The 12,479-nt window shown below is 28.9% G+C and overlaps 1 protein-coding gene across 2 annotated transcripts in view; it reads left to right on the top strand.

Moving 5' to 3' along the window:
- LOC107444653 (corticotropin-releasing hormone receptor 1) overlaps nucleotides 1-12,479 on the top strand; it is a 134,452-nt gene that overhangs the window by 11,264 nt on the left and 110,709 nt on the right. The window contains exon 2 of one of the 2 annotated variants that reach the window (XM_071177410.2): nucleotides 9,600-9,728. In XM_071177410.2, the coding sequence (XP_071033511.2) occupies nucleotides 9,632-9,728 (97 nt within the window). In that variant the 5' untranslated portion in view covers nucleotides 9,600-9,631. Of the gene's footprint in view, nucleotides 1-8,674; nucleotides 9,729-12,479 lie in introns of those variants that run through there. The other variant, XM_016058864.4, reaches the window with a different exon arrangement.

Here is a 12,479-nt window from a genome sequence, read left to right as displayed (position 1 = left end):
TATTAGATTTTTTGTTATTTTGATTATTGAAATACACATAATCAAAAGGTGGGAGTGTTACGTCACTCTCATAAGATGACGTCATTCATTTAAAGTGTAAATATTAACTAAAACGATTTTTTAGCCTGTGTATATATGAAAAGTGTGAGTGGCAACAGAAAGAATGTTGTGCTAGATGTGTTCTACGAAAATAAAATGGTTGCTTTTGTAAATATGTGTACGCAGGTATTTCTTGTAAATTTAAGTTATTTCATCGCTGGATAGATCGGGTAGATTTATCGGAAGCACGAAACACTATTTCTAAACACAGATTTGGCACTCAAGAAGTTCAGCCAAAGGCGGCCGAATGCTACGACGAGTACTTATGACCGACATTTTTTGTTATGTGCACGAAAATATAAAACCGCAACTCCGAGTCTGATTAGATCCTTTCCTAGTGCAGTCAGTTGAAGATTTGTATCAACATCTACTGTGCGTGGAAGACTTCACGAAAGTGGTTAATTCTCTAGGCGATCAGCCAATTACGTGTCACTCTCGACACGCCGAAGAAGGTAATGTCTGAGGTGGGTGCAGCAACATGACTATTGGACGGCTGTCCAATGCAGGTTTTTTCTCCTCACAGATGAGTCCAGATGTAGCCTTCAAAGCTAAATTCGGCATTGTTTGATTTGTAGAACCCGATATCATCCATTAAACATCTGTGAAAGAGAGGCTTATTAAGATTGTAGTGTCTATGTGTGGGGTGGTATCTTTTTAGGTGGAACCCACAGAACTTTGTATCTTCCCACGTGCAACCGTGAAAATTCATTGGTGTAGAGATTACATTCTTGATGCTCATGCGCACCTTTATGCTGGGGCTATAGATGATTGCCCCAGCATAAGATATTGTACCTAAATATGTTTGTTATTGGGTGTTTCTTTATGGGGAAAGATGGCTAAAACTGGAATTAATAAAATAAATAACTTAATAAATTGCGAAACAATATCCGAAAAAAAAAACAATTAGTTTTTATAACTTTTTTTTAAATTTAAGGAATAAAAATTACTAAAATCTCCCTCCTCATTATCTCTATTCATTTTTAGAAGTTTACACTTCTGTAATTCCTCATAAAAATTTAATGTTCTCCCTACTCTAAATCAAATTAAAATCATAAACTTATCAAAAAATGAAGGAAAATGCACCTACACGGTAAAATAATCCGGTAAAAGATATCGGCATTCAGGATGACATGACATTTTTATCGGAACATGTTACGGAACAAAAAACCAATTATGTTGTAATTTTTACAATAATAATTACCATAAAATTACTAAATCACTCTAATTAAATGATGACTACTTTAAAAAAAAACGGGAAAATGGATTTTACAGTAAAATAGATGCTGCGGATGATGTTATTTATTACAGTGTAGGGAAAATGACGTCTCTTCAAATGTGATGTATGAATTGGTGAATGAAGGTCACATTCCTATTCTGAAAATTATTTTTCACACAAAAAAACTAAAATGGCGTAGGAACTATTTTTCACATAACGCAATGAAAATATTTGTCAATAATTTATTTACACGGAGATTTAAGTTTGACTTAATGTAATTGTATTTAAATCATTATAATAAATTTCCTTATTTATAGAATGAATATTCAATAAGAGAAAAGGAAACAGTGGCTTAAATTTGATAATTTGAGACTTGAATGCTAGTTATTTTTATATTAGGTCAATTGTAACTGGGTACGATTGTAACAGAGCAAAAATTTCGAGTGTCGGGTTCTACATTTGGTTCCTAGGTGGCGCACAAGGTGTATTCAATAAATCTACATGTATACCCCTGCTGGCAACGATTTTTATGTACTGTGGGGGGCGGAGTTATCGACCATGCCAACCGTCATCTATCAAAAGGTACCTCTTGATAGAATCAAGTTAGCACGCTTTATATACTAGTGAATGATGTTAAACTTTTGTAGTGGTAGTTACGCCACAGTACTCCCCCACCAGAATTTTATCTGGGATATAATTCGATGAACAGATCTCACTAGTTGATGTACTTGTGAAAGACCGGGAGAGAGTCTCCGGATTTTTTGAGTGCTGAATGTGAGAGGTGTATTAACATCACAATCGAAGTCGCTCCTGTGTTGCCATTAGCAGTCGAGAGTATGCAGGCGTTGAGAGTGTAGACGTTGTGTGAATGTTCGAGACGAGACTGAGAAGCAACAGCGCAGGAGGTGAATGATGCATTCACAAATAGCAAGTCAACCGTACAATGTGGACTATCCATCGATAGTAGGCGTAACCGTTAAGAGATTGTGAAGTGGGCGTTACTTGCGTGAGCAAATAATGTGGGGAGAGTAACTACAGACCATGTCAACCTTCATCTATGAAAAGGTACCCCGACATAGAGTCGAGTTAACATGTCTTATATCAAAAAAGAAACTACTGTTCACTTCAGTTCAAAGTTCGGAAGTAGAAATTTGGTAGTTACGCCACAGTACTTTCGGAAGAGTTACATCACAAAAGATATTTTCACGCTATGTAAGTACTTTTTTTGGTATTAGAATATTATATTGCAACAAATTAATTTTGTTTAAACAAATAAAAATTATTAACCGGATATGTAAGTGGACACCTTAATTAACATTTCAAAGAAAAAAGATTAGTTTTGTTAATTAACTAGCATTGTTTTTAACAAATGAAGCTGAAATGGCGTCTTGGGGACGATTGTAACAATAAGTAAAGGGACGATTGTAACAGCTGAAAATAAAATTCATAATTTTAATTGCAATTGTTTAAACCCTTAGGTCCCATTTCTTATGTTTACAAACCATTACTTAACTCTTTAAGAACCACCAATAGGTTCCTATATCATTTAGATTATGTTGCATGTGCATTATTTTATCTGTCACCTTTCACAGCATTAATTAAAATTTTTAACCCCTTAAAGTTAAAAGTTTAACCCTTTAGATCTCTCCTCATTATTATATTACTCCTAAAATATCACTACTCTTTTGATCAATAAAAAATATATCACAACTATGATACTATGTATAATTAACTATGTTTTAGTTGAATTTATGAACTGTTACAATTGACCCCGTAAGTGGGGACAATTGTAACAAGTGCACGACTGTCAAAAATTGTTAATAACTAATATAATATCATTTAAAATAAGGTTGTTTTTTTTCTAGTAGAGGATAGTCTAATTTACTCGTTTGTCATTTAATACTAATAATATATTGGATTTTTTGTTAGTTAAAAATAATTAAGTAAAAAATGTTACAATTGACCCCACTCTCCCCTACTATAATATGACATAATTTACGATTGATGTGAATTTTTATATTTGCAGATGGTTTATTTAAGTAGAATTTAATAGAATGAAGTTATATATAATTTTTGTAGCTATTATGATGAACTAATTTATTATTTAATATTTCGTTGAAATAAGGATACATGTTCAATAGAAACTGGGTAAATTAGATACAGATAACGTTGCATTTAAGAAATATTGATTTCGAACAAATCGTTGTTAGAAAGATTTAGGTTAGAATAACTTGTAACACAGTATACAAAGTTAAAATTTTCAATACTTTTTTAAAAGAAATTTTAAACAAGACAAAAACAAAAAGCTCTTTAAATAAAGTAAATAATGATTATTATTCAAAACTTTTTTCAAAAAATCGATGCAGTCCTTTTTATTACTGTTAGCCTTAAAACAATTTAAGGGTATCATAAAATATCGTTTACATTCGAAATGTCAAAGTTGAATGACTCTTTGAAATGACCCCTATCTTTAGAAAACAAAGTTGAATAGTTTAGAGTTCAATTTTTTGAACAAGTGAATGCCCTAGTCCAACTTGGAACTGCTAAAACACAGATCATTTATGGATCCAAATTTTATTCACTATATTTTTATTCAATGTATTTGAGGATGTATTTTGGAGCACATTTTGATAGACTTTATATTTTTTTTCTTATTTACTTAAAGTTACTTTTCTATGATATTCAAATGCAGCAATTGTATAATATGGCTTTGCACCAGTTTTTCTCATATGGACAAATATGCAAATAAAGAAATTAATATAAAGGAACAAAACTTTCGACAGCTATCCTTTTTGGGATCATATTTTCCAGATCACGTTTTCCCCCATGTTATGCTGATCTAAAATCCAAATTCGCTGGTATGCTGATTTAGAAAAAGAACGTTTCTGTCTCTGTTAACCCCTTAACGATCGGTTAATTTTCAAGAAAACGGTCATAAAAGTGCCTATTTTTTGGCTTCTGTATTTGTATCATGTATTTGATTAGTGCTGCAACTAGTTGAAAATAAACTAACTATCCACAATTACCTTAAAAATATCCTGGTATTACCATCAGGTGTGTAAAATGAGAAATACAATGTTTTCCGGGCAAAAGAAATGAATTAGTTTTATTCTTATATGCGCGTTATTACTGAGCACTCCGGCCCATCAATATCACGGGAGCGAAAAATAAGAGGACGAAATCTCACCCCGTCATTTTCACGGGAGTGAGAAGGAAGGGGATTATGTAAATTAATAGTTGACACTAATTAATTAGCATATTTAATGTCACCCTTTAGAAACGTTACGGTCGGCACTTAGTTTGTGAATATCCGATCAATACAAATAACTGTAAAAAATAACTGTAACTTAAAAAAAATATGGAAAAAAACTGGTTGAAGATACAGCTTTTTTTAAATCGTTACCCGCGTGCTACAAATTACCATCGTTATCCAAGCACATTACGACAACGCAATCAGAATTTAAAACAATCAGTAATCGCTACAATAAATTGCTTATAGCTTATTTTTCTCAACAAACTGTTGCGAAAACGGTACAATGGTTGCTTACTATTTTGCTTATTTTTTGTAACAAACTCATTCAGAGCAACAATCAATTAAAATATCTTCCTGATTTTCAAAACTGAAATGCGTACTTTAAAGTAACAGGACATTATTCACGTGCAAAAAAAGTTGTGATCATTATCTTCATTTTTCTTGTTATGTAAATAACAAGCCAAAATTCTGTGATGCTTTGGTTCATTGAATTTTGAAGTTCATTGATATTTTTAATATGATTTAAAAACAATTTCAGAAAAAAAACAAAAGGTATGTTTTGTTTTTAAATTATGTGCGTTTCCGTTCTTAGAATTGATATTAATGTTGTAAAAGATTTAAAAAAAAAAAATTTTGAAGTAAATTTAAATTTTTGCGACTTTTTTTTGATTTCTTTTTATTGCAACTGATTTTCGATTACGAAACGATTATTCGCAACAACATTAAAAGAAATTCTAATAAAAATTTCGAAATGTTGAAAAATATTGATATTCCTCATTATTGCAATTTACGTAAATTTTCTAAACCATTTCTTTGTATTATAGTAACTATGCCATAATAAATACATTAAAAAAGTTTTATTATTATCATTATGGATTTTGTATCATTACAACTTCAGATTTTATTTCTGAACCATATGTTTCCTGAAATGTTTAAAAACTGCAATGCATGACTGAAACCTTTGCTCTCAAAAAATAAAACTGAAACTTAACTAATATCTTATGATTGTTAATTTAAGCGAGAGAAACGAAAATTGTTACAGAAACAGCTGGTAAAATATCGTAAGTTTCAACAAATTGATAAGTTAATTCCAAGAGAACGGATAAATAAAACTTCGCTTGCTATATTTAAAAGATAAAGTTTATTTATTTGATAGTAAGAATCTGAAATATTTTTTTCTTTAATTTGTTAAACACTTAGAAATGAAATAAATAAATTTATACAGATTGCTAAAAAAATAATACTAAATCATCATTAAAACTAAAATGAATACTAAAAATGTTTTTTTCATTTTAATGGAACAGTTTGGAGTTATATGCTTCTCAGAACTTCAAAGTATTAAAAAAGAGGCGGTGGTAGCAAAGTGGTTAGAGAAAAGAACTCCGGTCCGAGATTCAATCTTCAACTTCGCTAAGACTCACCGAGAACATGCGATATACGTGCTCTGAAAATCTGGTGATGCTAAGCAGTACCCATGGGTACGGGAATTTGAAGAAAAACTCTGCCCTCTTCAGATTTATGTCTAAATTGAGGAAGTACCCTCACAAATTTTAATGTCATGTCTTCGGATCACCCTCAGGGATGTTTTCCTGACAGTCACCAATAGCCCATTGTGCAGGGCTTGTGCCACGTAAATAAAGTACCTGCCTGTCAAAAAATTTTAGAAATAATTTTTTTCACTGGAAGAAGAAATTAAATTAAATGTAATTATATAAATTATATTTATCCTTAAGAAAAATAGTACTATAATATTTGGTGAAAGCTGAAATTTCACACAGTTCAAGGGGATTAAAGAACACAGTAAAATTTTCAACCATGCAACTTGTCCTAAATATTTTTTTTAAAAAATACATCTTTGCAGATATTGTTTTTCTGATTCTTCTTGTTTATCTGATCATACAAAACGTTTCACTTTTATTAGATGCCAAGTATAGCTATTTTTTTCTAGTTTGGAAATGCGTATATCAATTTAAACATCAAAAATCATTAAATTATAATAGCTATTACGTTTTGGAATCAGCATGACAAAAACAAAACAATCAAACACACCTTAGCGAAAATTTATACTCTTAATGATTATCCCAGGACTAATATTCCTACTATTTTAATGAAATTATTTCGAATATTTAAATGTTGTCTAATTATTTTCTGTTCTAATTATAATCTTATCATAAATTAAATCGTGTTTGTACGTATTATTTACACAGCCAATCAACATAAAGACTTCACACCATCCATGCATATTAAATGCAATTTCCGTTACAGGTAAGATATTTTTTAATGCGTTTATGCAGCATGTGTGAAAGTTCTACCGGCAAATTCAGAGGGATCAGGAAAGGTACCAAGAGGAGGAAAACTGTCCATAGAACATGGGGTTTAAAACCACGCTGAGTGAGTAAAAATCATGAAAAACGCATGGTCACGCGGATTACCTCGCAATACTTCTGCTTTCTCCAGATGTCAATTCGTGTGAATTTTTCTTAATTTATAGTTCATATATCACCCGTAACCACATCAGAAGATGTCATAACATGGTTTGCCGTTGCTTCGGCGGGATCGGAAACAAACTTGGCATTTTCGAGCTAGTCAGGAAAACGTTTTTACGTCATTGTAGACTTTGCAATCAAGTAAACATAGTTTTATAGAAATTTTCACCCTCTCATCCTGATTTACAATCCCTTCTTCAAAAGTAGGTTTTCATCCTCGTAATTTCTTTTATGACCGTTCTGGTCATCATTCAAATCTTATAGGACCCTGTAAATATTTATTAATCAAATAATGAAAGCAAGTTTCTGAAAAATTTACAGCTTAATTATTATTTCAAATATTGAAAAAATCCCGATATTAGTTAGGACATCAAAAAATATTTAATTATTATTATTTACTTGTTTTAAAACTCTCTTTGAAGTAAACAAAATATCGTAGTTCACAGAAACTTCATAATATACATGATAATAAATGTTTAGTATAAGGGAGAAATAGGAAAAGTTACTGTGTCTGTTTTGAGGAAAATGGGTTTAAATTTTTTCATCAACTCGTGGATGAAAACAATAGCTATATTTTATGTTTTATTTCTATTCCAGTTTAAACTATAACTTTCAATATCTTAATATTTATCATATTGGCGAATTATGTCAAAATGAATCAACGCGTGTGTGAAAACAATAACTATATTTTATGTTTTTATTTCTATTCCAACTTAAACTATAATTTTCAATATCTTAATATTAATCATATTGGCGGATTATGTCAAAATGAATCAACGCGTGGATGAAAACAATAGCTGTATTTTATGTTTTATTTCTATTCCAACTTATACTACAACTTTCAATGTCTCGATATTTATCATATTGACGAATTATGTCAAAATGAATCAACGCGTGGATGAAAACAATAGCTGTATTTTATGTTTTATTTATATTCCAACTTAAACTATAACTTTCAATATCTTAATATTTATCATATTGGCAAATTATGTCAGAATGAAAGAAAAATTGACATTTTGAAAATTTTACAGCAGAATTACTCCTTAAATTGTATTTCTTAATATAATGTTAATCATACTTATTTTATTACGGATATTAAGTTCAGTAAAATCATTATACTGTTAAAGTATAATAAATTGAAGTTTTTATTTACTCTCTTCTAATGAAAAAAGGTATTTTTCTAGATTAAAATGGAAACATATATAGTTTATTTAGAATAAAAATTAATTGCTATCTAAAGAAAACTAAATAAATTTAAGCTTTCTGAAAGGAAACGTCAAAAACACAAAACGAACAAAGGAAAAGAATAAAAGCAAACATGTCGTGAGAAACTCTACTTTTTAAACTTTTTTTTTTACTCCTTGTCTAAAGTTTCTAAGTTTTTGAACTTTTTATTCTTTTCAAACTGAAAAATTCTAATAAATCAGATTTCAAACAAAGTCTAAGCAAAGACCTCTTTGTTTTAAAAGTTTCATTGTAAGTGAGAACTTTATTCACGGTCTTTCATTGACAGAAACTCAAGAGAGGGATCATAGTTGACGCATGCCCACTCTCCATACATTCTTGAAGGCGGGAGCCAATCAGCAATGAGGATTCCTTCGTCGGATGGCAGACTGCTTCACAACGACATTTTCTTTGCTCAGTTTCTGATCCATCTTCCTCTTGCGCTTCTTTAGTTGCATCACGTGCATCTCAAAGAGCGTCTCCTATTGCTGTCCTGTGAAAAACTAAGATTTCAGAATTGTTTTAACAATATTTTTTTTTAAGTACATCAGTTTGTCTTGTTTCTTTTACATTCTAAAATTTAATTTTAAGTTTTCATCTTATTTTAAAATGAATATTTCTATTCAGATAAATTTGAATTTTTATATAAATCCTGGTGTTCTACGTAGTTAAGTGGATTGTGTATGGAAATTTCAAAACTGACTTTCACGATAATATTGAACATGCTATTAAATGAAGCAATTAACTGATGTGAACACGTAAAAATATTTATGAAGAGACCAAAGAGAATCTTTTCAGTTTTAGGGAAATAAACTATGGAACTTTGGAGGAACTTTGGAAAAAATCACAATTCTTAATGTAATAATACGTTCCAAGTGAATTATTTATCAAAGAAATATGATAATATGTGCTTAAAGATTTATAAAAACTTTCAAATACTATATATTAAAATGCTATTTTATTAGAACTTATAAACTAATATTTCATTCAAAATCATTAGAAATATATTTAATGTGATAATTTTGCTATCTATATTCATGCATTTCAAATGAATATAATTATGCCGAATGAACATTTTAATAAATAATTTTGTCATTAGAATACACAGGTTGGAGAAGGTACTTTTTAATAAGCTTGCCTTTATAATGAGACGAAAATTCACGAATTTTCTAATTATTATTATAAGCATTAAAAAAAGAAGACCCTAAAATCTTGAAGAGTGTCTTGTTTATACGCTAGTAAACTTGGCTTAGTCATTTGTGGTTTAATGTACTTCTGAGTTATTTCAACTCGATTGAGAAACACTACATATAATTCGCAGGAACATAAATCTGTAGGGCTAAAAAACGAACCATGGAATTTGTTGAACTGCCTGGGGATGATCCTACAATCTATACTTCTACTGAAGAGTGTGTGGAAAAATATCGGAAAAATGACTCCCTACTAAATGGTAAGTACATGATTTTTTAAACAAGAAAATTACTAAAAATTTAGTCATTAATCGGAGGCTCCACCTCTTGTTTGTTGCGATCAACTATTCCCACAATTTCCTTACATTTCTGATTTGGGCTATAAAATGTTATATCAAAATTAAAAACAATTCAAATTACGAATCCTAAATTTTTTAATCCATCTACATATTCGGTTACACAGATTTAGCTACCTTCAGTAGTACAACAGATTTAGCTACTGATTTTCTCGGTTACGAATTTAACTTATAAGCAACATTGCTTTCTTAATTAATTTACTTCTTTAGATTAACGTTAATTGTTTTTTATTACCAAAATGTTTTTTCAGCAATAGTGCAAAAATGTAATCGTCAATGTTGCTTTAGAATTTTTATTATTTATTTTGTATTCATTGTTTTAATTGCATAACTTCATAAACACAGTACGGATTAAAAATTTATTTTAAATCTAAACATAATTTATTACGAAAGAAAGTATATGTTATTTATTGTTTAAGAATTATAAAACAGTAACTAAATCACTTTATTACGAAATATTTGGAAAAAAAGTATTATACATTTAGTTCAAAATATAATGAATAAACGCTACTTTTAGTTTTCAAGATTTTAATTTTAAATAATATCAAAATCAAAAGTTTATAATGGCAGATAATACGAAAATAAATTATAAATGCTGGTAATTATCGTTGAATAAGAAATAATTAAATAATTTACTGCTGAATGCCGTTATGGATTTCATTGATTTTAAACTGGTGACAGTAAAAGTTGTTTCGGATTTCCATAGAAAATTTAGAATCCTGTCATAAAATATTTCAGATGAACCCACCTACAATAAGAAATGGTTTTAGACAGTTATTGTTTATTTTCCTTATGTATAAAAGATTTAATAAGAAAATATAAATTATTATCAAGATGAAAAAAATAAAGCATACTTTAATTAATGGTAATGAATTAATAAGTTTCCACGTATTTTTTACAAATGGGAAAACCGAGTCGTGTTTATCAAATATCCATTTATAAATTTTAAAATTTCAACATTTTATCGAAAATAATACTAGAACAAAAGGAAGATAGGCTAGGGGGTATAATTTCTAATGAATTCTTATAAATTCTTAAATAAATATATTTATCGTCATTTTGAACATGTCTATTATTTTTATTAAGTTCTGAACTTTTTTTATTTAATTTGAATGCTGCACAAGGTAATTTGAATGAATAATTTTCGAATAATCTTTTTTTTTTTTAAATAGCTGCTTTGTCTGCACTAGTCTCATCACATTAATTATTAATCTATTTTGCTTCTCTGCAAAAAAGAGTTTAAACAAAAATGAAATTACCGTAAACCGGGGCGAGTCTACCCATCCAGGGGCGAGTCTACCCATTTTAGTTTTATTTAATTTTCACTATTTTAAATTGCAAATAAAAAATTTTTTACCGACGGAGGACTTAGTTCAGACTCTAAGGAAGATGGCGCTGTAGTAGTTTGATCCGTTTTTATTTATTTGGTGTCTTTTTAACCGATCTGTTCAAACGTCTTTTGAGAGATTTGTATTGAAAATCAGCAAACTTTTAGTTGGTGCTCCGTAAGTATATTATTATTATTACTATTTTCACTTTGGTTAAGTGATAAACTTATCTAAGACTAAGATTACATTAATTTTATATGAAAAAAAAACAAAAAGAATGTAAGTTTTGCTGTTATAAACAAAAAGCCAGAATTCGCGGGCCGAGTCTACCCATTCGTATTTAGTTTTAATAAAGCATAATAATATAATTTAGAACTTTGTTTATATTAAAATTAAGTCATTTTAAATTAATTTGAGTATATTATTTTAATTCTGCATTGATAAATTTATCATTAATAAGAAAATTTATAGGTTAAATATAAATGTAAATATAAAATATGTTTATTTTACCTATTTTTTCAATTTTTATATTACAAAATTAACTTTTTTTATTTAATGCAAGTTAAATAAATTATTATTTATTATTACAGATGGTTCGAAATTATATTCGCAAAACAAATGGATTTAAATGTTACAAAAAAATGACATGGTTTTGTTAATAATCTTTAATTATTATTATTTATTAATTAATTATTTGTAACTTTTTATATTAATTTTGATTTATTTTTATCAACAATATTTAGAAAAAAATGTTATTTTATAATGTTAATGATTATAAAAACAACTGTGATCAAAATGTGATAATCGATCAAATACTCAATTTGTGTTACTTTATGAATAAAAAAATGGAATATATAATAAAGTTATGAATTTTACTTCATAAATATCCTATATAGTAACTAAAATAACAATTTAATAGTAAAATTTGATTATTTACAATGTTAACATTCATTTTAGTAGAATGGGTAGACTCGCCCCATACGAGAGATTTGTCAGCAGTTCTATAAAAATATACAGTAACAGCGTCACTGTTAATATTTTCTGAAATCGATTTCACAGCTTTAAAGAGGGATAAATAGCGATTCCGAAACACCTATTAAAAGCCCTTTTTCTTTAATATTTACTAAAGTTTGACCACTTGAAAGTTGACAAACTGAAAAAAATGGGTAGACTCGCCCCGATTTACGGTAATTTAATAATTATTCAATAGAAAAACATTATTTTTTTAGCTAAATATAAGCTGATTTTTCTTATGTAGTAGTTTGAGATATTCATTTCTTAACTGATAGACAAGGGCATAAGTTACGCATTTTACTACACCTATAGA

The sequence above is a fragment of the Parasteatoda tepidariorum genome, chromosome 2 (assembly GCF_982258835.1).
Source record: "Parasteatoda tepidariorum strain Cologne lab strain chromosome 2, Ptep-v5.0, whole genome shotgun sequence".
Classification (NCBI taxonomy): Eukaryota; Metazoa; Arthropoda; class Arachnida; order Araneae; family Theridiidae; genus Parasteatoda; species Parasteatoda tepidariorum.
Note: the sequence above shows the minus strand (reverse complement) of the source record. Positions and strands in the feature narration are given on the sequence as shown.